Here is a 25,404-nt window from a genome sequence, read left to right as displayed (position 1 = left end):
AGTTACCCGTGATGGATGACTTCCCAAAGGATACTATTATGCATTTCTTGGCATTTAGTTTTAGTCCATGACTCTGGCACCAGTTGTTTGTCTGTGTCAGCCCCTCTTGGAGAACATTTGTGTCAGTGTGGGATGAATTGAATGGTTTGAATATATTTATATTATTTATTTATTTATATATTTTCATATATTATATATACATTATATATTCTGCATCTTTAGTTGTGAACAAGTTATGAATATGTGTCATCAAATAATTACATGCATTATTTTATTTTATTTTATTCTATATATTTTACAAGTCTTTATGAATTATATTGCTTTAAAATGAAATAGTGGAATAACTGATGTGCTATTTTAACTAATTAATTGATTAATTGATTCATTAGATAAATTACCTTGCATATAAATATCTGCCAGAATGAACTGATTTACAAACCTAAAGAAGCGTACCTTGGTAGTACGTGAAAGCGCTTGTTTCGATAATAAATACAGTTTTATTATATCCATTGTTGTGGTGGCTTCTATTTCAGTCGTATTATTTGCTGTTACGTGGATTCTCCTTGCTCTGGTAGAAGCCTTTGGATGGTAGTATCCTGTTTGTATCTATCATTTAGTTTTAGTCCATGACTCTGGCACCAGTTGTCTGGTAGAAGCCTTTGGATGGTAGTATCCTGTTTGTATCTATCATTTAGTTTTAGTCCATGACTCTGGCACCAGTTGTTTGTCTGTGTCAGTCCCTCCTGGAGAACATTTGTGTCAGTGTGGGATTCAGTGACGCCTTCTAATTTGCAATCATCTGCAGGTTTAGTCAGCCAGAGACCATTGACATGGGTCTTGACTTCTGAGAAGTAAATGCCAAAAAGAAGTAGTCAAAGGACTGATCCCTGAGGGACTCCACTTATGACTGGCCTCTTGGTAGAGATGGACTTCCCAATTCTAACTTCCTGGCTCCTGTCTGTAAGTCAGTTGGCTATCGACCAGGTGACATACGACTTTGTATCAAACCTCTTGAGTTTATCAACAATGCCCGAGTGGGGTATTGGGTCAAATGCCTTGGCCAGGTCAAGGTAGATAGTGTGAACAATTTTTCCCATCATCCATTGCTTTAGTTACCTTCTCAAAGAAGTCCACCAGGTTTAGTAGGCGTGATCTGCTCTTGACAAAACCAAACTGGGTTGGTTCCAGTGTCTGGAGTTTTACTATATCTCTATTGATCATTTCCATGATAATTCTTCCATGACTTTACATATAAGACTAGTAAGACTTAGGGTTATGTAGTTTCCAGGGTCTGTAGATGGCCCAGTTTGTGCAGATGGTTGACTATTGCCATTCTTCATTCATGAGGCATGAAGCCTGTTTGGAGACTACAGTTAAAGCAGGTATAAAAGAAGGATTAATAGGAAGAGACACCCTGTCTCTATTGAAAATTGAACAAGTAGGAATAGCCCTGACAGCCTGAAGTTCAGACTTCCTCTATGGGGAAAGTAACAGCCAAAAGCAGAACAGTCTTCCAAGTACAATGTTACAAGGAAGCAGGATCTAAAGGACCTTGGGTAAACTTTTCAAGTACAACACTGAAGTCCCAAGAAGGCAGAATAGGCTTCTTGGCAGACCTGATATGAAGGATGCCTTTACAGAATTGCTTGACCTGAAATCTACAGGCCAGATGTGGAATTAAAAGGAGACAAACAGAAATTGCTGACAGATGAGCTTTCACAGGAGAATATGCCAACCTACCATGGAGTAGATCACACAAAAATATGAGAACCAGAAGAAGCTCTACTAATAGAGGATCCTGATGGCAAGAGAGGCACCAGAGAGAAAAATATATTCCATTTGGGTATGTATGATTTCCTATTAGTGGGTTTCCTGGCCCCCTGCAGGACCTAAAGCATGTCCTTATAAAAGAAGTGCCTAAACTAGATCAAAACCCTATCAGCCACAGTGTTATTTGAAGAGTGAAAAAGTGAAGATGGATAAGAGACTCCTTGCCTTATGTGAGAACATCCACCCAGTGAGGCAACTTGTGGTGACTGCACTGGCCAGGTGAGAGAGAAAAGAGAACCAATGCTGTCTGTGCCAAAAGGGAGTCACTAGCAAGATTTTGGGAGATTCCTGCCTGATCTTGTACAGAACTCATGGTAACAGAGGAAGGAAGGGGAGGCGTATAGAAACACCTTCCTCCATGGAAAAGATAGGGTGTCCATTTTTCAAGTCAGAAGACCTGGGACTATGGAACAAAATAGAAGTTGTTGTCTGTTCATAGGGGAGGTGAAAAGATCTACCTGAGGAATACCCCACAGATGGACAATGTCCAGAAACACATCTTTGTGAAGCATCTATTTGTGAGCTTTTTAATGGACCTGCTCACAGAGTCTGCCACTAGATTGTGCCCTGAAGGAATGTAAGCTACCTGAAGAGTCACTTTATACTTGACAGCTAGATACCAGACCTAAAGACCCAGTCTGTAAAGAAGAAAGGACCTTGTGCCCCCCTGCTTGTTGACATGTCAAATCACTGTAGTATTATCTGTGAAAAGTAGAGAGGCCTGGGATGAAAGAAGGAATGAAAAGCTTGCTTTACCAGAAGCAAAGCCCTCATCTCCTTTATGTTAATGTGGTCTGACTTCTGATGAGGAGGCCACAGACCCTGAACCTTTAGGAGACCACAGGAAGTACCCCATCCCCTGTCTGTGGCATCTGCAAAGAGCTCCTGAATGGAAACTGGAACATGAGAAGGAAGTCTCAGGTTAAGAGAAAGTTGATGAGTCCATCACTGAAGATCAAGCTTGAGACAGGGAAGAAAAGGTAACAGGAACCCCAGGGGGTATCAATGTTGAATCCACGCTGATTTGAGCTACTACTGAAGTTTCCTCATATGGAGCCTTGTGAGAGGCAGCATGAGAATGGTGGAAGCCATGAACACAGGAACCCTGGGAAATTCCATGGCCTTGACAAATACCAGAGAAAGAAGGGATTGGAAAAAGTCAATTACAGATAGATCCCTGAGTGCAAGTAGAGCTGCTAACATGGAAACTGTGAAGCCTACAGCTGAGGAAAATATGATCCTGTGAAGGCATCAGAACTGACTTCTGAAAGTTAATGGTGAATCTCAGACTCTGTAACAGGGAAGCTGTAAACATGAGATCCTGAAACATCTAGACAGGCAAAAATCTGAATTCTTTGAATCCTGCAAAAAGCAGTAACAAGAGCAAGGCATTTGGTGAATACCCGTGGGGCAGTAAAGAGGCCAAAGGGAAAAGCAGAGATCTAAAAATGCAAAGAAGAGACAGAGAGATGTAAACATTTCCTGAAGAGTGGAAGGACTAGGATGTGAAGGTATGCATCCTTGCAATTCAGGGATACCAAACAGGTTTGGGAGAGAAGAGGAGGAAACAATGTCTGCAGAGATAACATGTGAAATGAAGGAATCCTGGGAAAAGTGTTCAGCAGGGAAAGATCCAGAATTGGTCTCCATGTTCCCACTTTCTGTGGGAACAAAAAATCCTAGAATGAAAACCCTTCCCCATCTGGATGAGAGGTATGGCATGAATGGTGTTCTGAGCCAAAAGAGAGTAAAGAACTTCTGGGAAATGAGACAGCTGTTCTGGAGGAGTTTGAGGAATGTCTGAAAAGAGGAGAAGGGACTTTCAAAGCATAAAATACTCCTGGTGGGTAATGGACAGAAACCAAGAATCTGAAGGGATTTGGAACTAATTTGGGATAGACAGGGAAAGACGAAGGTACAAGTGAACCTGGCTGAGGTGAAGAGGAAGCAAACTATCAAACAGAGCAAGGCTTGTCCTGGAAAGAAGGGGTCTGGTCTGCCAGAGTCTGAGTAGACATACCAGGAGAAACATGCCAAGAAACATTCTTGCCCTTAGAAGGAGGGTAAGACTGCCTACAGATAAAGACAGATTTGGAGGGATAATTCCTTTGAAATTTAGGAATAAGAGAAACAAAAATATGTTTCAGTTCCTGTAAAGCTTTACCCTTGTCCTGAAGAGGCTTTAAAAGGTCAGCAGCAGATCCAAAAAGGTTTTTATTATCTAGAGAATCATGTAAAATCTAGGCCTTAATGTCACCAGGCAAAGCCTGAAGTTGAAGCCACAAATATCAACTCATAACTGAAACAAAGGCAGCAGCCGTGGAAGAGGCATCAGCTGTATCTTAACTGCATTTGATTGCATGCTGGGTAACTTGCGAAGTAGAGCCTAGCAGAGGAAGGGCAGAAGCCCTCCCCTCTGAGTCAGGAAGATCAGAAACTACCTTAGAAACCTGAGAAAGAGCAGTCAGATTCTACCTGGTTATATGAATCCGGTAGGTGTTGCTCCTAAAAGAAAAAGTGGCAGCAGTGTAAACGTTATTGCCCATCCTTTTCATTGCTCTGCTATCCTTATAAGAAGGCAACAGCTTGGTGGAGAGCAACAACTTGGATGATTTGTCAAAGGAGAGGGATACTACAGAAGGGTCAGCAGGACATTTATAAAGAAACATGCACTCCTCACGCACTTCCAGCTTCTTAGGTGCAGGAAACTGATAGTCAGGGGCTGCAGAAGTTGCTGAGAAAGTATCTAGAAGGGCAACCAAAACAAAAGGAACACCAAAGCATTAAATAAATCTTGAGGGAAATTCTGCCATTCATCTTAGGGATGCTTCTTCACAGGGAAATATGCTTTGATTTCTGTTTCTTTTTCTGCAGGATGTCCACAGGAATCACTCTCAGAGGGTCAGACCCTTGACATGACTGCCTAACGTTTGCAGGAATTTCCTCTCATACTAAGACATGAGGAATCCTCCTCAGTCCTTCAGAAATAATCAGCAGAGGTTCTCCCTCAACATCAAGCACAGATGCTTTAAAAGCCTCCGAGGATGTGCAAGAACCTGGATCCATTCCAGTCAAGATGGGGTTTGTGGCACAAGAGTCTGGAGTTACCACTGCTTGGTCATCCTGGCTTTTACTAGCCTCGAGCGAGACATCCAGGGGAGGCAGGAGGGAAGTCAGATGAGGCCTAACATTTTTGGTCTTCTTCTTGGCAGACCGCGGGCCCTTCTGCCATAGCACCCTGAACCAATAACTTATGACACTAGTTTTCCAGGTAAATGGACAAAGAGGAGAGATGAATATACAGGGTCTTAGGTACAAACACTTTGGTCATGGTAAGCAGCCAAACAAAAAAGACACTAGCCATTATGATCTTTATGGGGAATCTGTCTTCCACACTGACATTTTTCCTTTATGGATGACATGAACACAATAACAGCAAAATTAGAAGAAATAGAAGAAACCCCAATGAGGTACTTATCTGAAAAAATGGCTTGGTAACTAGCACAGCAGAAGGGCATTCAGACCAACATTTGACAATACTCAAGAAGAAACAAAAGGAACAACTTGCCCAAAGACTGAAACCAGTAGCAATCACTAAACTGAAAAAAAGGGCACTTGGAGGCACCAGATGAAAGGAGACACCACTTCCAAAGTTATAAACATGCCATTGACAATGGCATTCAAACTGGCAGCAACGAATTTCTGAGTATCTGCATCCAAACATCACCTTTATGCCCTACATCATGCATTGGGAGCACACGTGTGATGTAAGGCACCTATAAGAGTTGAAGGCTTTGGTACACTGACTGGACATCGGGCTATCCTTGGCAGAAGATCCTTTAGGTGAAGAATATTGCAACAGTGATATGGAAGGCTATAAAATGATACTATCATATAAAATCAGTTTTATCAAATTCTTACTTAGTTTATCAAACAAACTATTTAGCCAGTCCTAACAGAACTAGGTAAAGCCAGGGTATTAGTTTTAGCCAGACGTACATCATCCTTCCTTTGAAAAATTTTCACATGGAAATGTAGTCATAGAGTTTTTGTTATTTCACAGAAGACTGGGGAAATATAAAGTGGATCAAATCTATTGTTGGTGGTGTGAAGTGGAAATTAATGCCTACTGGTAACACACTTCTTATGACTACAACATGTTAAAAAGACATCTGCTCACAATTCCAGATATCTGCACAAATGTCATGGGGTAACAGTTTTCAATTAACTAAACATTTGATTGTCTTTAATGTTACAGTCGTTATGTGTATTATTAAAAATAGCTACCACTTCATTAGTGTCTCTTCTCAGTTGTCCATAAGACTGTTAATAAGAACTAGAACAATCCCATCACTTCTCCTTTTTTCTGACTTCTTAAATACAATGACTATTATATACGAAAGGGAAATTAGTATAATCTACATGACAGAAAATCAGACCTCTGACAGTTTTAAACTCTGGCCCAAATAGCCCCTGTTACTGGAGCAGAATAAAGATGATACACTGTGAAGTTATCAGTGTACTTGATGCTTGCTGTCTGCCAAAATATAAGCTACATTTCCAAAAATAGTTTAGTGAAATTAGAATTTTGAATACATATATATGGAATAGCACATCATGTATATATTGTAATTAAATGTGTTTTGTTTTAGATAGGTTTTGTTCATTTATTTTTTAATCATATGCTTAAAATGTTATTTTATTAGTTGATTACAATCTTAATTAAATGATTCAAACTATAGTGAGTCTTAAAAAACAAAGAGTAAAGGTATGTCAGAAACTCCTTATGGGACCAACCTCACTGTTGCCTTTGAAAAAGAATGACTTAACAAACCATCCCCAATTCTTCTCTCCATCCTTATCCAAAGCTCAAATCCCCTTCTGTCTGGGTGTTCATTTTAGCTTAAGAACAAGTGGTCAAAGATTAGCTCAGGCAGTTTATCCTGAACATTGTTTCATTCAGATATTGGATTAATATGTGGGCCTTCATAGGGATGCCTCCAATCTGGCACACCTATGCAATCTCTCCTTGAATAACTTTTTCAACAGGATGCCATCAAGGAGGTCCACTAGGAAAAAAATTGTAATTCTACATCAGACTTTCTTCTACTGTCTAAAAGAAATAAACCAAAGACACCCATTCTAGACATTTATAAGTTCAAACTCATAATGAAAGTACCCAAATTCACAATGTTTACCCAATCGATTCCCCTTTGATTAGTGAATATCACAGTACTCATGGTCACTTTAGACATAGAAGATGCCTATCTCCATGTCCCTACATGTAAGGAACATAGGAGATTCCTCATATGCAGTTAGTAGACTGCTATTTCAAATTTACTTTTCTGCCCTATGGCCTATCTTCTGTGCCCTGCATCTTTACAAAGTGCTTAACAGCAATGGAATCATATTATAGTTTGTATATGTCCCTACCTGGATTACTGCCTAATACAAGCTTAGTGGGGGCAATGCAGGGGAAGCAAAAATTTACTATGGGCTGGTTTCAGAATCTGAGATTTTCTCTCAATGTCTCCAAATCCAGCTTGTCACCCAGCACCACCAAGATTTTCTTGGGGCAAGAAGGAGCAAGTTAGACTACACAATGTACCTGTTTTTGGATAACGTGGTATTACTGGAAGACATCTTTCCAAAACAAGCACAGAGGGTCTGCATGACACCAAAAGAATTCCTCAAAGCACTAGAAATTATGGTCATAGTCATCTCAAAGATACCCCCAACATAATTCCACACATGCTGGATATAGTGATACCAGAGACTAGATTGAGAACAACATTCTAATCCACTAGTAATCAGGAGTTTACCAGATGGCTCGAAAATATGAGACAGCTCATCCCCAACAACTGATGCATGAGATATATCTTGGAGGCCACTTCTGCTCCTCAAAGTCCAGGAAAAGAGGACCAAAATGCAAAGTAGTCTGAGGAACTAGCAGTTGTCCTACCCCTCATCGACTTTCATCCCATGCAGAGACAGGCATACTCCATATTCCCACTGATAACAACAAGCTACTATGGTGTATAAGCAAGAAGGCACTACACACACACACACACACACACACACACACACACACACACACACACACACACACACACACACACACACACACACACACACACACACACATTCAATCTGTAGGATACCAGTACACGTTTAGAAATCAATATAATCCTTAATGCTACTGAGCAGAAATAACTTGGGCTTGCACTTTGAACATCACCAGAAATTAATTTATATATAGACTATTTTAAACCAGTTAAAACTATGCTGCAGGTTAACCCATATTATTTTTCCAGTTGCTCATACTGCTACAGCAGGAAATACTTTACTTCTCAAGCTTGAATACAGACTTTCTTGACTGTTTCTACTATAATCACATAATACTTGGCGGCTGCAAGCTGCAGAGAACAAGATTTATAGATTTATATCATTGACAGGCCTACTTGTGAATCATTGCAAATTATTGCAAGATGCCAAAAAGATGTCTGATCCTAACAGACCCAAGTAAGTAGACCACTTTTCAAAATGTCTGATTTATATAACTGTCACTGTATAAAGGCAACACTTCCCTTCAGGGATTAAGACTGCCTCCAGAGAAGCAATCAAAATGAAAACCTTTCTTTACCTTCCTCATTCTGCAAAACATAGATAAGAGAGAGACTTCTCTAGGCTGTGTCCTGCTGTCTGGAATCACCTGCCTAATGGAATTAAGAGCCTGCAAATATAAGATCTCTTTAAAGATGCCCTCAAATGCTGCCTCATCAGTGATGCCTGCTTCATACTAATGTGTGTTGGTAAACGAAGTACAACTCATTTCTTGAAAATTGATCTAGTAAAAAATGATAATAAATGATTAATAAGTCACTCTGGAGCTTACTCAGAGAGTGAATAACCTGAGCAGTTCCTTGACAGGCAACCATGAGGGGAATTCAAACAAGTCAACATTCAGAATCTTAACAAGGCAACGGGATGCCAGATGGATTTTTTTGCATTCCCTGAAAACCAGCACCTTCCTCCACACTGCATGAGATTTCTATCCAGCACTATATGGTGAGAATGATTCCTTCCTCTTCCTATTGAAAAATCTTTTTTTCATGCATGCTAGAGTGCATATCATGCCAACAGTGTTTCAGAAAATGAAAGAGGAGAGGCCAGGGATGATTCTGATGATGCCATATTGACCATGGCAACACTGATTCTTTATGGTGGTGCAGCTGCAGTTAATACCACCATGGTTCATCTCTCTGGTATACTTGAATCTGCAGAGACCCTGGCTGACTGCTTGGATGATCTAACCACTCATAGCTCTCAAGTACCTCCTGTCTGAGGTTGAACTAAAAATCATGAAGAAAGTCAGCAGACCTAATGCAAGAAAATCCCACCTAAATAAGTGGAAGGGATTATCCATATGTTATGAATGGAAGGACCAGGATCCTTTCCTAGCAAGCTAATCCTTGGTGATTCTATTCTTGTAAGACCTTTTCACTGCATGACTAGTGCACTCTTTAAAGTTTATGCAGATGCTATTTCAGGCTGTGTGCCACTATACCCACCAGTAGCCAATTACCTGTTAATAAAGCAGTTTGTATAAGTTGTCATTCACTTTGTCATCACCAGGAGACTGTACCACTTACATGGGACTTTAACCTTGGTCTAGAAAATCTGACCCTTGATCCACAGAAATGTTTATGAAGGAAGACAACCCTTCAGGTGGTAGTCACACTGGTATAAGGAATTTCTGAACTGCAGGCCTAAATATGCAAGAAGCCTTTCATTGTGTTCAGTAGGGACATGGTCAGCTTAAGAATGAGCCCAAGTTTCTTGTTGAATTTAGTCTCAGAATTGTCTCTTGACCAAGCTATGGAGCTACCAATCTACTTTTCAAGGCCTACAAATAGAAGCAGGAATTTACATTTGGTAAAAAAGCAGAAGTAACAGAGCTATTACTTGGGTAGGACAATGGAATTTAAATAGACAGAATAGCTATTTGGGCTTTAGTTAGAGGGGAAACAAGGAAGATCAGTGAACAAAACAGATTATCTAAATGTCAAGAAAACTGTATACTTTATTATTAAAACATTGAAGAAGCTTACAGGGACAAACCGAAGTACATTTTAGAAATGCAGTCATAATGTCAGTGGCATTCTTATCTCTGCTCAGGGCTTTTAAGAAGGAACTATTTGGTTCTCATATATACCCTTTCCAAACCATGAATGTTGGATATTCAGTTCAGACACAGTACAGAATTAGGGACAAATGCCCTTCAAGAGTTCATTTAATTAAACAAGTTACAGGAACTACCTTTGTATATTTGCACCCCCATCACCTGTATAGGCATAGCTTTAAGAGTTTTCTCATTGTCATGAAATACTGACTCAGATGACAAACATAGTGCATTTGTGTGATTACCTCCAAACAGCAGATCTTCTAGTGGAATTTCAGTTACAGTGTCTGCTCTGGCTAACTTACATCTGCAGAGAAGCTTAGCCCTCTAAAGTATAGCATTTAAAGAATGGCTGGAATAGGGGAGAATACCAGAGGAAGCCCTTCTCTACAAATACTCTACCAGTCTGTCACACTTTGTACACAGAACTAGGTATTTGATCCTGAGACTCTTCACAACAAGGTAAATTACCAAGGATTTTTCCTTCCATAGGGCATATCTTCCACAGATCAAAAGTAAAAAAGACAAAAAAGATCAGAGAATAGCACAATTATATCTTTATCTGTAATGCAGGCAGATATCTACACATTGACGAGGACTAGGCCTGCAATGAAACATTTGTGTAGGCCTTGGGTCAGGCCACCTGAGAGTATGTCCACTGATGTCTAGTTGTCATTGATTAGGAACTGTACTGTAGCTGTGACCATACTCAAACATAGACTGTGATGGCAAACTTCTCACACAATTGCTCTTTATCAAGCCCTTACCAGTTAAAGACTAACTCAACAAAAATTGTGTAATTCAAAACAAGTTGCTACATAAGCCTCTAACTATTCTGAAATTAAACTGTTAAAACGGTTAACTAAGCTATAGGAAACTGCTGTAAGATTAATAGAACTGAAAAATCATCATTTTTAGCGTTTCAAGCTATTGTAAGAATATTCTCTTGCATTGACTTTGCAATACTTAATCAGTATATCAATCATTCTTCATGTTGGCTTTGTCAATGTTTAAGACTGCCTCTATTTTTTTAATCATAGAAGAATGTAATATTTTGAATGCCCTGAATTTATTGTTTTAGTTGTGAGTGTGTTTTTTGGTTATGTCATTTAATAAACCACATCTAAAAAATAAGCAATTAAAAAGAAACCAGAGCTCTTAAATAATTTATAAAGATGTTTTCCCACACGCATCCATGTAGAAACAATAGCAGCCCATGTTATGTATACCTGTTAACAGTTCTCATTTCCTACCTTTCTCCTCACATACTGACTTTCTTAACTTAATTCTTATGGGATTAGAAGTCTTGTAAAAGAAACAAGAAAACCCTTAACTATGAAAACTGCTTATTCTCATGGCTGCAGTTGTGAAAATCAAAACATGTGCATGTCAGATACAGAGCTCATATATATTACTTCACTGATGTCCTGAATATTGCATTCAAAACTGGCCTACCTGTGATGGAACGTGCCATGTAATGTATGTATTTTAATTTTCTGTAATTAAATATAAAGACTGCAGAAGTAAGAGTTATTAGGGTAATTGCTTTATACTGCATTGAAGTGAAAACAATGTGTATACTGCTTACCAATTAGCTAAAACAGAAACAATGATACTTTTAGACTGTTTAGCCAGGTAGTTCTGCTTGTTAAGAAAAAGAAAGCAAGCGGAGGAGGGGATTCAGAATGAAGCTGGACACATAAGTAATATGACAGAAAGAATGCCTTGTGAAACCAAGAAAGAATGTTTTTCTCTTTTTTTTGTTTTAGTTTGCCTTTCTGGAGACCATAGTCACGGCAATTTCAGATGAATTTCCATACTACCTTAGACCAAAGAAAGCCTTCTTTTCTGCATGTCTCTGCATATCTATGTTCCTTATGGGACTCATAATGACAACTGAGGTATGTCTGGACAAAAGAGGTATCTATGCAAGTAAAGCTGCATGTTCTGTGACTCTTAATAAAAACAGTGCATGTCATTAAATAAGAAATGGCTATTTTATTGTGTCTTGGATAATGCTGAATCAGTAGAATTATGTGCCAGAGCAGAAAAGAAACAGCAGATGTCATCTGTTGAGGTTGCAGTATGTACCTACTGCTGCACAGGATGAGGCATCAGCACATGGGAAAGGATTTCAGGTTACATCAGAGGAACAGCAAGGTGCCAGGCACTGAGAATTGTGCTTAGAGAATGCAAACAGTTGTACAGAGAATGCCATGCTGTTAACCAAGAGCAAATTCATAAAGGAAGGTAAAGTGCAGTTTATGACATCGTAGTCACAGAATTTCTAAATTCTGTGCTGGATGTAGGATAACCATTGAAAGGTACTTACATGCTCAAATAAGCTTGAATCCTGGAATACTTAGATTTAATAAAAGGAAATATAAATACAGTCAGGCAAAGCCAAATGAAAAGTTGCAATGTCAATGTAATTCTGGCACTAAATTAATTTTCAGTCCCCCACCCAGCGCATGGGCAGTTTAGACTTTAAGCAACCAAAGCCTGACAGTGTATCACTTCTTATGGATGTGTGCCACTTGAATTGTTAGCAAGATTCCCACCTTTATAATCTACCTGATATTTTGTCACAGTACAATACCATCTTCAACACTTTATACTTTTGCTTGCCATATCCCTTAGAAAAATGTTGCAGGAATAAAGTCATACTATAAAGCTTGCTTATATCATTCTATAAAAGTTTAAATAATTTCCTACATTTTCACTAAGAATGAAAGTAAACTAGAGTACAAAAAGAAAACACTGTGCTGAGAAATATAATAGTGATCACTTCTGACATAAAAATAAACAACATATTGGAGATACAGTAGCTACGTGGGATAGCGATAAAACAGTGTGCTCTTAGTATTCATGAAATGTATCTCTAAACATAGCAAAATAGCAAGCAAAAGTCATCACTGCCCCAGTATAGATGCCATAATGAGTGGTGGAAATTCTTCAAAACTATTAACACTATGATGTTTAATCATCACCCCATATAGCTGCCATAAGAAAATAAATGTTGCATCCATTATACAATGTTATCACAACCTGTTAAACTGAGTCCTTCTGTACTTGACAGAAACCTTCAGAACTTATGCAAACCTTTATAGAATGACATCAATTGCTCTTTCAACTCTTTTCTAAGGAGCCTGAAGTATAATGAGCTATCGTAATATGCTCAGAATAGGTCTGGCCCTTTGGTGAATGCCACACTCTCTCTCTGGAGTCCATTTCAGATTATATTGTTAAGCACTGTAAATATGGAATGATATAAGTGTGACATATTTTTGTATTAAATTGTATGGCAATAGATGACTGTAGTTGACTGTAAGTGAATGTATTGAAATCCAACTGCAATGTCATATACCCATCTCATTCTTCCAAGGAAGGAGGAAGGATATCTTCAAAATGTGCAGTTCTTCCATTTCTGACTAGTCATGTGACTATGAAGACCTATTCTCTCAGTTATTCCCAGTAATTTATTATTTATTGTGATGGGTTCTATAGGTTTTAGTAGTAGCAAACTTGGCTATTTTATTGTAGCATGATTCTAGTTTGTCTAGGTCACATTGTCTGATTTGGGTACATGGCTTCTGTACCAGTGGCATAATCCCAATTAAACATGCTTATTTGTTTTTTTGTTTGTTTTTTACATTTTTCTGTCCATACCTCACACAGAATAGAGTATTTTGTATTGTGCTTGATAATCATTTGTGCTTCTCACATGTACTGTGCAAGACAGTTGAAGCTGGACTTAGATGATCAGTGAAAACATCCACACTGGGACTTTCCTGACAAAAATGTAAATGTTATTGTGCAGAAGAAGGCTTGTTTTTTAGCTCCTTGATGTAATTTGTCACTGTCTTCACTTTGTCATCAGTCAAAATCTAAGAATATTCTATAGCTCCCTCCTGTGCTACATCACTCCTACCCCAGTAGATAAAAGGATAAAAGTTGCATGCTGTCTTATCAAAGTTTGCAAAAGATAATGTTAGCTGTTGTCCACAACAGTTTTATTCACTAATATAATGATTCTTTGTTTCCACAGGGAGGAATGTACTGGCTTGTTCTGTTTGACGATTACAGTGCAGGCTTTGGTCTGATGATTGTTGTCATTTGCTCGTGTATAACAGTATCACACATCTATGGTAAGCTATTTGAAGTGTAGTTAAAGAACAAGGACTATCCCATTTAAAAGGATCAAGGTAACAGCTTGTAGATTAATGTAACTCTCAGTACAAAGATTTATCCAAAAAAAAAACATGAAAGATGTGTAGTATAGAATTTTGTCACACTGCATGCTCAAATCCGCCTTCATTTGCAGTGTTTATTTTGTACATTTTAGCATATGACATACCTCGCCATTGAAAGTAGTTCAGTGTATTGTGTAATAGTTTAACCTGCACTGCAATTGTGCAAGCAGGTATAATTGCTAAGTAAAATAATTGATGTGGATACTACATATTGAGTGGTATGTAACAGCATTTGCCTGATAGAGGTAATGCAAGCAGCAGCAATTTTTTTACACAATACAGAGCCTAACATCATAGTTTCATGCTTTGTAGTATTTAACGATTATTAAAATAGCATTTGCAGTATCTGATGTTTTGGCACTCAAGAAGATGTACAGCAGAGAGATAAAACAGATGAATGGAGTGAGTGATGCGTGTCTTATAGAAGAAATGAGATTCCTTTATAATAAATGTTGGCTCTGTCAATGATTCTATGAAAAGAAAACAATTAAATGGCATTGGTCTTTACAAGAACATACTAGCTAGGTGCCCTACTAACTCTTAAGAAAATTTCCCTCTGATCCTATTAAAACAAGGATTAATGCTCACTGCTCCCATTTGAAAAGGATTGTAAAGGAATTCCTGGAATTCTGTTTTTTAATGCTGGTAAATATGTCCTTTTTGAAAAGATTTTCCCTAATCTGAAGAAGGACCACACCAACAAGGTCAGATAAACAGCATATTTAGCACTGTAGTCAGTAGTACTGATTATAAAATGTTTACATTTGTGCAGACAAAAATAATAAGCACAGAAGATATTTATAAAATAAACAGTTATGATGGTCAGCATTTAGTTTTAGTATTTTAAATCACTCACTTGGTTCTGTGCAAATATCTACATTAGGATATTATCTCCAGCGGTGTAATAGTTCCTCAGAATTTCTGAAAAACTGACATCACTGTTTATGTCCCATGATGTTTCTGGGTTATGTTAGGTACCTTTCCATTGTGTGAAATTTATCCTGCTTTAAACGCTACTCATTTGTGGAATTTGTATGTAATAACAAAACATGGTCATTAGTCATGCACATTTATGAAATATATTCCATAAAGAAGTAACAGTAAGTATCTTTTTCAGTTTAGAACTAAAAATATGCACTCTAAACCATTCTAAATTATTCTCAGTGGAATATTGATGATGAAGTCAAGGAGATGCTGGTTTGCTTTGAAGAGTAGTTCATTAAAATGTGCACTACTGCTTTCAGAATTCCATTTCCTCAGTGAGCTCTATGGTTCAGGACTAACTTGATTCATAATATACAAAATGACAGAATTATGTTATCCACTGAAATACAATATCATCATCATCATCATTCTCTTTCGGCTTTTCCCATTAGGGGTCGCCACAGTGGATCATCTCTTTCCATTTCTTCCTATCCTCTGCATCTTGCTCTGTCACACCAACTGCCTGCATGTCCTCTCTCACCACATCCATAAACCTTATCTTAGGCCTTCCTCTATTCCTCTTACCTGGCAGCTCCATCCTTAGCATCTTTTTCCCAATATACCCATCATCCCTCCTCAGCACATGTCCAAACCAATGCAATCTCGTCTCTCTTGCTTTGTCTCCAAACTGTCCAACATGAGCTGACCCTCTAATATACTGATTCCTAATCCTATCCATCCCAGTCACACCGAGTGCAAATCTTAACATCTTTAACTCTGCCACATCCAGCTCTGACTCCTGCCTTTTTGTCAATGCCACTGTCTCCAACCCATATAACATAGCTGGTCTCACTACCCTCTTGTAGACCTTCCCTTTCACTCTTACTGGTACCTGTCTGTCACAAATCACTCCTGACACTCTTCTCCACCCATTCCACCCTGCCTGTACTCTCTTCTTCACCTCTCTTCCACATTCACCATTACTCTGAACTGTTGATCCCAAGTACTTAAACTCGTCCACCTTTACCAACTCTACTCCCTGCATCCTCACCATTCCTCTACCCTCCCTCTCATTTACATACATATATTATGTCTTAGCCCTGCTGACCTTCATTCCTCTGCTCTCTAGGGCATATCTCCACCTCTCCAGAGTCTCCTCAACCTGATTCCTACTCTCACTACAGATCACAATGTCATCAGCAAACATCATAGTCCACGGGGCCTCCTGTCTGATCTCATCTGTCAACCTGTCCATCACCACTGCAAATAAGAAAGGACTCAGAGCTGATCCTTGATGTAATCCCACCTCCACTTTAAATGTATCTGTAACTCCCACTGCAGTCCTCACCACTGTCACACTACCCTCGTACATATCCTGTACCACTCTTATGTACTTCTCTGCAACTCCCGACTTCCTCATACAATACCACAGCTCTTCTCTAGGCACTCTGTCATATGCTTTCTCCAAGTCTACAAAGACACAATGCAACTCCTTCTGACCTTCTCTGTATTTCTCCAACAACACTCTCAGAGCAAACATTGCATCTGTAGTGCTCTTTCCTGGCATGAAACCATACTGCTGATCACTAATCATCACCTCCCTTCTTAACCTTGCTTCCACTACTCTTTCCCATAACTTCAAGCTGTGACTAATCAGTTTTATCCCTCTGTAGTTAGTGCAGCTCTGCACATCACCCTTATTCTTAAAGATAGGTACCAAAACACTTTTTCTCCACTCCTCAGGCATCCTCTGACTTTCCAAAATTTCATTAAACAATCTAGTTAGAAATTCCAATGCCATTTCTCCTAAGCACCTCCATTCTAAATTATTCTCAGTGGAATACTGATGATGAAGTCAAGGAGATGCTGGTTTGCTTTGAAGAGTAGTTCATTAAAACTATATCATCTGGGCCAACAGCCTTTCCATTCTTCATCCTCTTCATAGCTGCCCCTACTTCCTCCTTGCTAATCTGTTTCACTTCCTGATTCACTATCCCCACATCATCCAACCTTCTCTCTCTCTCATTCTCTTCATTCATCAGCCTCTCAAAATACTCTTTCCATCTACTCAACACACTCTCCTCTCTTGTGAGTACCTTTCCCTCGCTGTCCTTTATCACCCTTACTTGCTGCACATCTTTCCCAGCTCTGTCCCTCTGTCTAGCTAATCGGTACAGGTCCTTTTCTCCCTCTTTAGTGTCCAATCTCTCGTACAACTCTCCATATGCCTTATCCTTAGCTTTCGCCACCTCTCTCTTTGCCATGTGCCTCATCTCCTTATACTCATGTCTACTTTCTTCATCTCTTTGACAATCCCACTTCTTCTTCGCCAGCCTCTTCCTCTGTATACTCTCCTATACTTCCTCATTCCACCACCAGGTCTCCTTGTCCTCCTTCCTCTGTCCAGATGTCACACCAAGCACCTTTCTAGCAGTCACCCTTACTAGCTCTGCTGTAGTTACCCAACTATTCGGTAACTCTCCACTGCCTCCCAGTGCCTGTCTTAACTCTTCCCTAAACTCCACTTCACAATCACCCTTTTTTAACTTTCACCATTTAATCCTTGGCACAGCTTTCGCACTCCTCCTCCTCTTCTTGATCACCAACATCATTCTACATACCACCATTCTATGCTGCTTAACTACACTTTCCCCTGCCACCACTTTACAGTCCCCAATCTCCTTCAGACTGGCCCTCCTACATAGGATATAATCCACCTGTGAGCATCTTCCTCCACTCTTGTACGTCACCCTATGCTCCTCCCTCTTCTTAAAATACGTATTCACCACAGCCATGTCCATCCTTTTCGCAAAATCCACAATCATCTGACCTTCTGCATTCCTCTCCTTAACACCATACCTACCCATCACTTCCTCATCCCCTCTGTTCACTTCACTAACATGCCCATTAAAGTCCACTCCAATCACTAGTCTCTCACCCTTGGGTACACTCACCACAACTTCATCCAACTCACTCCAAAATTTCTCTTTCTCATCCATCGCACACCCAACTTGTGGAGCATATGCACTAACAACATTCATCATTACACCATCAATTTCGAGCTTCATAAACATCACTCTGTCAGACACTCTCTTCACATCTAAAACACTCTTGGCATATTGTTCCTTTAGTATAACCCCTACCCCATTTCTCCTGCCAGCCACACCATGATAAAACAATTTGAACCCATTTCCTAAACACCTGGCCTTACTTCCCTTCCATCTGGTCTCTTGCACACACAATACATCAACCTTCCTTCTCTCCATCATATCAGCTAGCTCTCTTCCTATACCAGTCATACTGCCAACATTCAAAGTTCCTACCCTCACTGCTACACTCCTAACCTTCCTCCTATCTTCCTGCCTTGGGGCATGCCTTCGCCTTCCTCTTCTCCTTCGGCCAACAGTAGCCCAATTTCCGCCAGCACCCTGTTGGCTAACAGTACTGGTGGCGGTCGTTGTTAACCCAGGCCTCGACCGATCTGGTATGCAATTATAAAAAGTTCTCCGCATCAGTCATTTTTGGCAGAAGTTTTACACCGGATGCCCTTCCTGACGCAACCCTCCCCATTTATCCGGGCTTGGGACCGGCACAAAGAAATGCACTGGCTTGTGCATCCCCAGTGGCTGGGTTATCCACTGAAATGCAATATATGAAGTTAAAATGGCTTTTTCTTGTTTTCTTTGCAAAGCCTAACACACTTCTAAACTTCTCCTTCACCTCCTTTTTATTGTATCACCCCCTCCCTTTAAAATAGCAACTCTGGCATTGTGCTGTCACAGTGGGAAGAGGATAACATTCCTTTGAGGCTCCCTGCTACAATTTCTTTTTTAAACCAATACTGAAATTCATCCATCTGGTTTATGAACAGCTATTCTACTCTCTCTCTTTCTCCCTAGTCTACCAGAAGACAGTCACATTTCATCTCCCAGTGTGTAACTGACAGAAATGTGACTCCTTTTGGAAGGTTAACAACAACTTCCTCGTTTTTTACAAAATATTTTTTATTGAGTTTTAGACAATCTTGAATTAAATGGTAAATATAAGTACAGCAATAATAAGAATAAATTAGATTAAAACACAGCAAAGCAAAACAAAACTATATAAAAGGTCCATAACTGCAAAAAAATTCCTTATTAAAATGAATATTTATCTAAAAGATCTTTCAGTTTCAACCATGGCAGTTTTTATGAGTAATATTTTGTGTTCTGATGTAGTCGGTTTATAATTCCCTATTACATATCATTTTGGCTAAAGAAATAAAATCTAAAAATGAAAGGTCATTCTGGCATTTCCAATTTATTGTAATAATTTTTCTTGCAACTGCAAGAAGTAACCATAAAAGGTGTGTTTGTGTTTTTGGAATTGAGTCTGGTATTGGTGCATTAAACAAAATTAATTGAGTCTGAAATGTCAAAATTATCTGATCACAATGCTTTAGCAAAATCTTTAAATTTAGACCAAAACGGAGTTACCATTGAACATTTTAGGAATGTGTATCCAGTCAGAATCTAGTATTTCTTTACATCTCCAGCACTTAATTATCTCTTTATTATACATTAATGCTATTTTGTGTGCGGTAAAAAAAACTTCTATGAAGGAACTTCCATGTAAAGATTTTCCAATGTATGGAAGTAGATGTATTATTTATAGATTTAAAAAAACTAAAGATTTATCAGTTACAGAAAAAGGTTTATTGTTGATTTTAATTGAATAGCTCCAAGAGATGTCTTCTGAAGAGTGCATTTCATCTCTCAGGATTTTATAAATCATAGATATAAAAGTAGTCCTAGAACCAGTCAATGAGTTAATTTCAAAAAACAAAGATAATATTTTAGGAATTGTTATTAAATTAGTACTTAGACTAGATTTCAATTCATTTGCAAGAAATTTCCTGAATATTTGTATATTTAGGCAATTGTCTTGATTAACGTTATTTCTTGCCAGAAGTTGGTTTGAATCATAAATCTTATTATTATTCAAAAATTGAATAAAGTAAAACACAACTACCTACCAGTCCCAGAACTTGGGTCCACCAAGGAAATTGTAAAGCACAAAAAATATAAAACAGGATGCAAGGATGACCAAAGAATGCCAAACTAAATCCATTTTTATTGTACAAAATATAAAAGCATGAGCACTTTCATAGCAAAGCTACTTCATCAGATGCATGAGACAATTGAAAATTCACTCTAATGCATACACTAATTAAAAATCACATGACTGATTAACTTTCTTAAAGACCTATGCCTTAAAATACACTTATTAAACAATATGCACACACATAAATATATAACCTTCTACAAATGTAAAACATCTTAAATTACGCTATATAGCATAAATACATACATATATATATATATATATATATATATATATATATATATATATATATATATATATATATATATATATATATATATATATATATATATATATATATATATATATATATATATATATATAAATGTAGGTGATGGTTCAAGACAAAAGCTAGACTATTTTCTATTTAGAGATCTGGCTTTGAGTTTAAGTCTCAGAGGTACTCTGTCATTCAGGCCATGGCCATAATCTCCATGTAATCTAACTATCCACTTGGCTTCTAACTGCTCAGTTTGATTCCTGATATCACCTTTCCTGATATTCTCATATATATGTCCTATTACCATAAAATTAAAGATATGAGATGTATCTGTATCTAGAGTGTGTTTAGATAGAGCACTAACTGTATCACCTTTGCCTATATGGTAGTAGTGTTCTTTAATCCTGTCTCTAAGAAATCTATTGGTCTAACAATATAAAATTTCATACAAACTGAGCAGTAAGCTAAATAAACCACATGGGAACTGCTGCATGTTGCAGAAGCATTGAAACTGTACACTTTATTCTGATTAGGATGATTAAATTTACCTGTACTGTCAATGTATTTACAGACTTGACAGTGTCCACATGCAGCAGTGCATCCGTGGCTCAAATTTGTAGGTACACTCCTGGGGTAGCATAAACTTCTCCTTAGTGACCTCATATTTTTATATACAAACCCTGGTCTGGTATCTTCTATAGCTCTTATATCATCATCTGTAGTCAGGATACCCCAGTGTTTCTCAATAATTCCTTTATATTGCTTAATATCACTCGAATAAAACAAGCACTCCTTTAATTTATCATTTTTCTGAACCTGCAAATTACCAGTGTATTTCTCACCAAAATAGGGCCTAGCCTTACTAGTTCTTAAACCAGAGACTATTTCAATACTATGTTGCACATCTTTTTGTGTATAACCCCTGGTAGCAAAGGCTTCCTTCAAGGAGTCAGTTTGTCTAACAAATTCTGAATCCTTAACATTCAGCCTTGAGGCTCTATACACTTGGCTTCTGACCACACTTTTAAACACATGTGGTGGATGCATACTCTCCTTATAAAGGAAATGGTTACAGTGACAGGGCTTTCTATATAAATCAGTTGTAATATAACCATTAGTGTCATAAACTACTTTAACATCCAAAAATTCTACAAACTCAAATTAAATTTTATGAGAAAAATTCAGAAATGAAGTAGTATTATTGATGTAAAAAATAAACCCATATAAAACTTCAACAAAAAACAAAACCGACGATAAAATATTACATGCTTGCTGAATGGTCCCTTAAAGACAAACTGCTCTTCCCAGATTCCCATGGCTACATTGGCGTAACTATTGGCACAAGATTCGCCCATAGTTATGCCATGTTTCTGCCAATGGAAGTCATTGTCAAAGACAAACACTTTGTTGTTCAAAACACTATCCAATAATGCACATATTAACTCAACCTTTCTAGTATCAAAGTTAGTAAATCTCTCTAGAAATTGTAACATATGAAAGTCCTTCATTATTCAGGATAACCGTGAAGAGAGAAGTGACATCTAAAGTCACTAAATGCAAACTATTAGGTTTACCTTGTTTGTCATAAGTATTCATAAATAAAAATAAATAAGTTAAAAAATGCTGGGTGTCCCTTAAAATATGTGGACATGTGTTTAAGGCAGGTCTCAGTTGTTTTTTTTAACAAAAATAGAAGCAGGTTCCATACACCAGTTCTTTTCTGCTACAATGGGGCATAAGGGAGGGTGTACTGGGTCCTTGTGTAATTTAGGCAGGCCATGAATGGCAAGTACTAAGGCATCCTTAACAGACAAATAACTAAACAATTGTATGTAAATCAACCCATCATCAAATAATACTTTAAAAACATTGTTGACTTTCTTAGTCATAAATTCAACTTGTTTAGGAGTTATTTTAGAATAAAAATAGTTATCTGAGAGCATATTAATCCTGTCATTATTATATCTTTGTGTATTAAACAATACAACAGGACCACCTTTATCAGATGGTCTAATAGTTAACTCGTTATTATTCTGTAAATTATTCATAGCCTGATACTCAGATTTAGTCAAATTAAATTTCCCTCCATGTCTGCTGTGGAAAGAATCAGAATCATGCAATTTATAGAAATCATCTAAACAAAGCTTTTCAAAAGCTGTAATCAAAAGATGTGAATTGGGTATGTAAGTACTCGGTTTTTTCAATACATTATTATCGTAATCACCATTTGCATTTTTAAAAGCTAATTTCAAGAGAACATTTCTTATAAACATTTTATAGTGCAGAATTATCTCTGAGAAGTCTTGTTTCTGTGCTGGAATAAATGATAATCCTTTTTTCAAAATGCTGGCTTCAGCTACAGATAAATTATGGCTGGATAAGTTCCAGACCAGACTTTCTAAGTTCAGCTGATAAAAGTGGTCCTTTTTGGATTTTTATCATGTTTTAGTATTGGAGAGATCATGGCATATTTCCCTGAAGAGAAGCTACTTAAATTATTTCTAACTTCTTCAAAGGCTTGTAATAAGATTTTCAGTATCTTATCTAGTATCAACTTATATATCTTCAGAATTAATCCATCTAGTCCTGGCGATTTATTATTTTTGAGATTTTTAACTTGGTCTTTAATTTCTTTAAAGGATATCGGTTTGTTTAATTTTTTTGATGTCTTTTGTTAATATTGTATTTATATTTTCTTTAAGAAATGTGTCCCTTAGATCAAAATTAATTGGAATGGTGTTATCTCTATTTATTTCTTCATAATATTTTTTAAAAAATGTCTTCTAAGTCCATGATATTCTTGGTTTTATTATTGACTTTATAGGAAATCTCATTAATATGGCTTCTATTTTGTCCCATTGATTTCTCTTATTTAAGTACCAGGTTTTGATTCTTCCATAGAGATATGCTTTCAATGCATCCCACATTGTAGTTTTGGAGGATACACTATTATCATTATTTTCCAGAAACAAATTTAGTTCTTTTAATAGCCACTCCTTAAACCCATCTATTCTAATTATGTATGCTGGGATTCTTTGCCAAAACATCAAGTTATTTGGTTTAAGAGTAATATTAAAAACTATTGCATTATGGTTAATCAATTGGCAAGCAATAATTGAGACATCTTGTATTTTGGAAAATTTTCTATCAGAAATAAAAACTTTGTCAATAACAGTTTGTGTCCCAAAGCTATATGAGTAGTGTGTATAATTTAAAGAATCCAAAGCTTTTTTTTAAATCATAAACGTCTTTCAAATTGGTGGTATCAAAAAAGTTATTCATTTTTTTTAGCTGCAACTGTAACACAAAATTTCCCATTTTTAGTAGTATCTTTTTCTGATAAGATACAATTAAAATTGCCTGCTAAAATTTTTTCTCCCTTTGACATTATGGTGATTAATTCTAAATACTTACTTGCTATTTTAGCACCAATACCAGGAATTCAATAAACATTCACCAGTGAAATATTTCTTGTTAATTTTTAGAACAACAAGACTCAACATTCCATTTTTATCTGAGTTAATGTCTATTATCTTAGGGGGTGCCAGAGATTTTTTCCACAATATCATACTACCCCTTCTTTTAGCATGAAAGTGTGACTCCACAAGAGTAATGTAGTCTTTAAAACATGTTTCATGTCCTTCTCTATAAGATGTGTTTCTTGCAAAAAGGCTATGTCAATTTTAGTTATTCTTAGATATTTATTAAGACTTCCTCTCTTTATAGGGTTATTAAGTCCATTTACATTTAAGACATACATTTATATGTATAAATGTAATCATTTTGCCTTAAAGGTAAATGTTGTGTTATGGACCCATTCTAAACCTGTTTCCGAACTATTTACAAAATCTGCCATGGAATATTTAATTCCTGTTTTGATGATAGTATCATCAAAACTACTTTTTACCAGTCTCCAACCAATACTTCAATCTTTCCTATTGCATCTGCCTTTAGAAAAAAAAAATACCTTACTTGTTAGGTTTGTTTGATGAAGAGGAAATTATTAATATAACAAATAAGTTATTAATCTTATCATCTTTTTTAAAAGATCAAAGTGTTTAAATGAAGGCTTTTAGATTTTGTAAAGACATCAAAACTGAGTGATGAACCTTATCTATGTGTTTTAACTATTACAGATTTAAGTTAAATTAAATGTTTAACAATATTATGTTTAAGTATTCTATAATAACAATGATTATTAATAACCTCTCGTATGTTTTCATCTAGAAGACATTAATATATGAGTTATCTTTACAGCTCTAATCTATTTATGTCTTAATAGTAAAATCAAATAAAAAGAATAAAGTCTTATTTCAAAATATGTAGATATCGGAAGTCAGATATAAATTATTGTTATGATATAAAATCATTAATTTCATTGGTATTATAAGTTTTATAATATAAGCTGCAAACCATCTTCCCTCTGTTGTCACTCCATCAATCTTCCTTTCACTCAACCCTCTCCCCTCCCCTCTTAATTAGAAACATACAGGTATGTAAATAATTATATCTAAGTCAAACTCACTGAAAGTTCTCATACAATTACATTCAAATGCTCAAAGTATACTAGTTTACCAACTAAGGTCTCATAGTGTAAGTAAAACATGTCATTAATGTACTTTTACTTAATAATTAAAATATTATTAGTGCAAAAAGTTATACTATTTCCCTTTTAGTTTTATCAATACCTCTATGTAAACGTAATCAGTGAAAATAAGGAACTTACTTTATTATCACTTGTTTATCCTGTGTATATGATATGACTTCCATTATTATTGTTCAAAAGTGTATAGTCTGGTAACTTTAAATAACCAGTAATTTTTTTGGTATATGTATTGCAACATGTGTCTTTG

The 25,404-nt window shown here is 37.0% G+C and overlaps 1 protein-coding gene across 1 annotated transcript in view; it reads left to right on the top strand.

The window, feature by feature from the left end:
* Positions 1-25,404, top strand: part of SLC6A7 (solute carrier family 6 member 7) — a 1,098,089-nt gene that overhangs the window by 972,831 nt on the left and 99,854 nt on the right. The window contains exons 10-11 of the mRNA XM_044069564.1: positions 11,782-11,913; positions 14,061-14,160. Of these exons, the coding sequence (XP_043925499.1) occupies positions 11,782-11,913; positions 14,061-14,160 (232 nt within the window). The remainder of the gene's footprint in view (positions 1-11,781; positions 11,914-14,060; positions 14,161-25,404) is intronic.

Source organism: Protopterus annectens, chromosome 4.part0, assembly GCF_019279795.1.
Source record: "Protopterus annectens isolate FY-2018-M chromosome 4.part0, PAN1.0, whole genome shotgun sequence".
Lineage (NCBI taxonomy): Eukaryota > Metazoa > Chordata > Ceratodontiformes > Protopteridae > Protopterus > Protopterus annectens.
The sequence above is the reverse complement of the archived record's forward strand: the minus strand, read 5'-3'. Positions and strand labels throughout refer to the sequence as shown.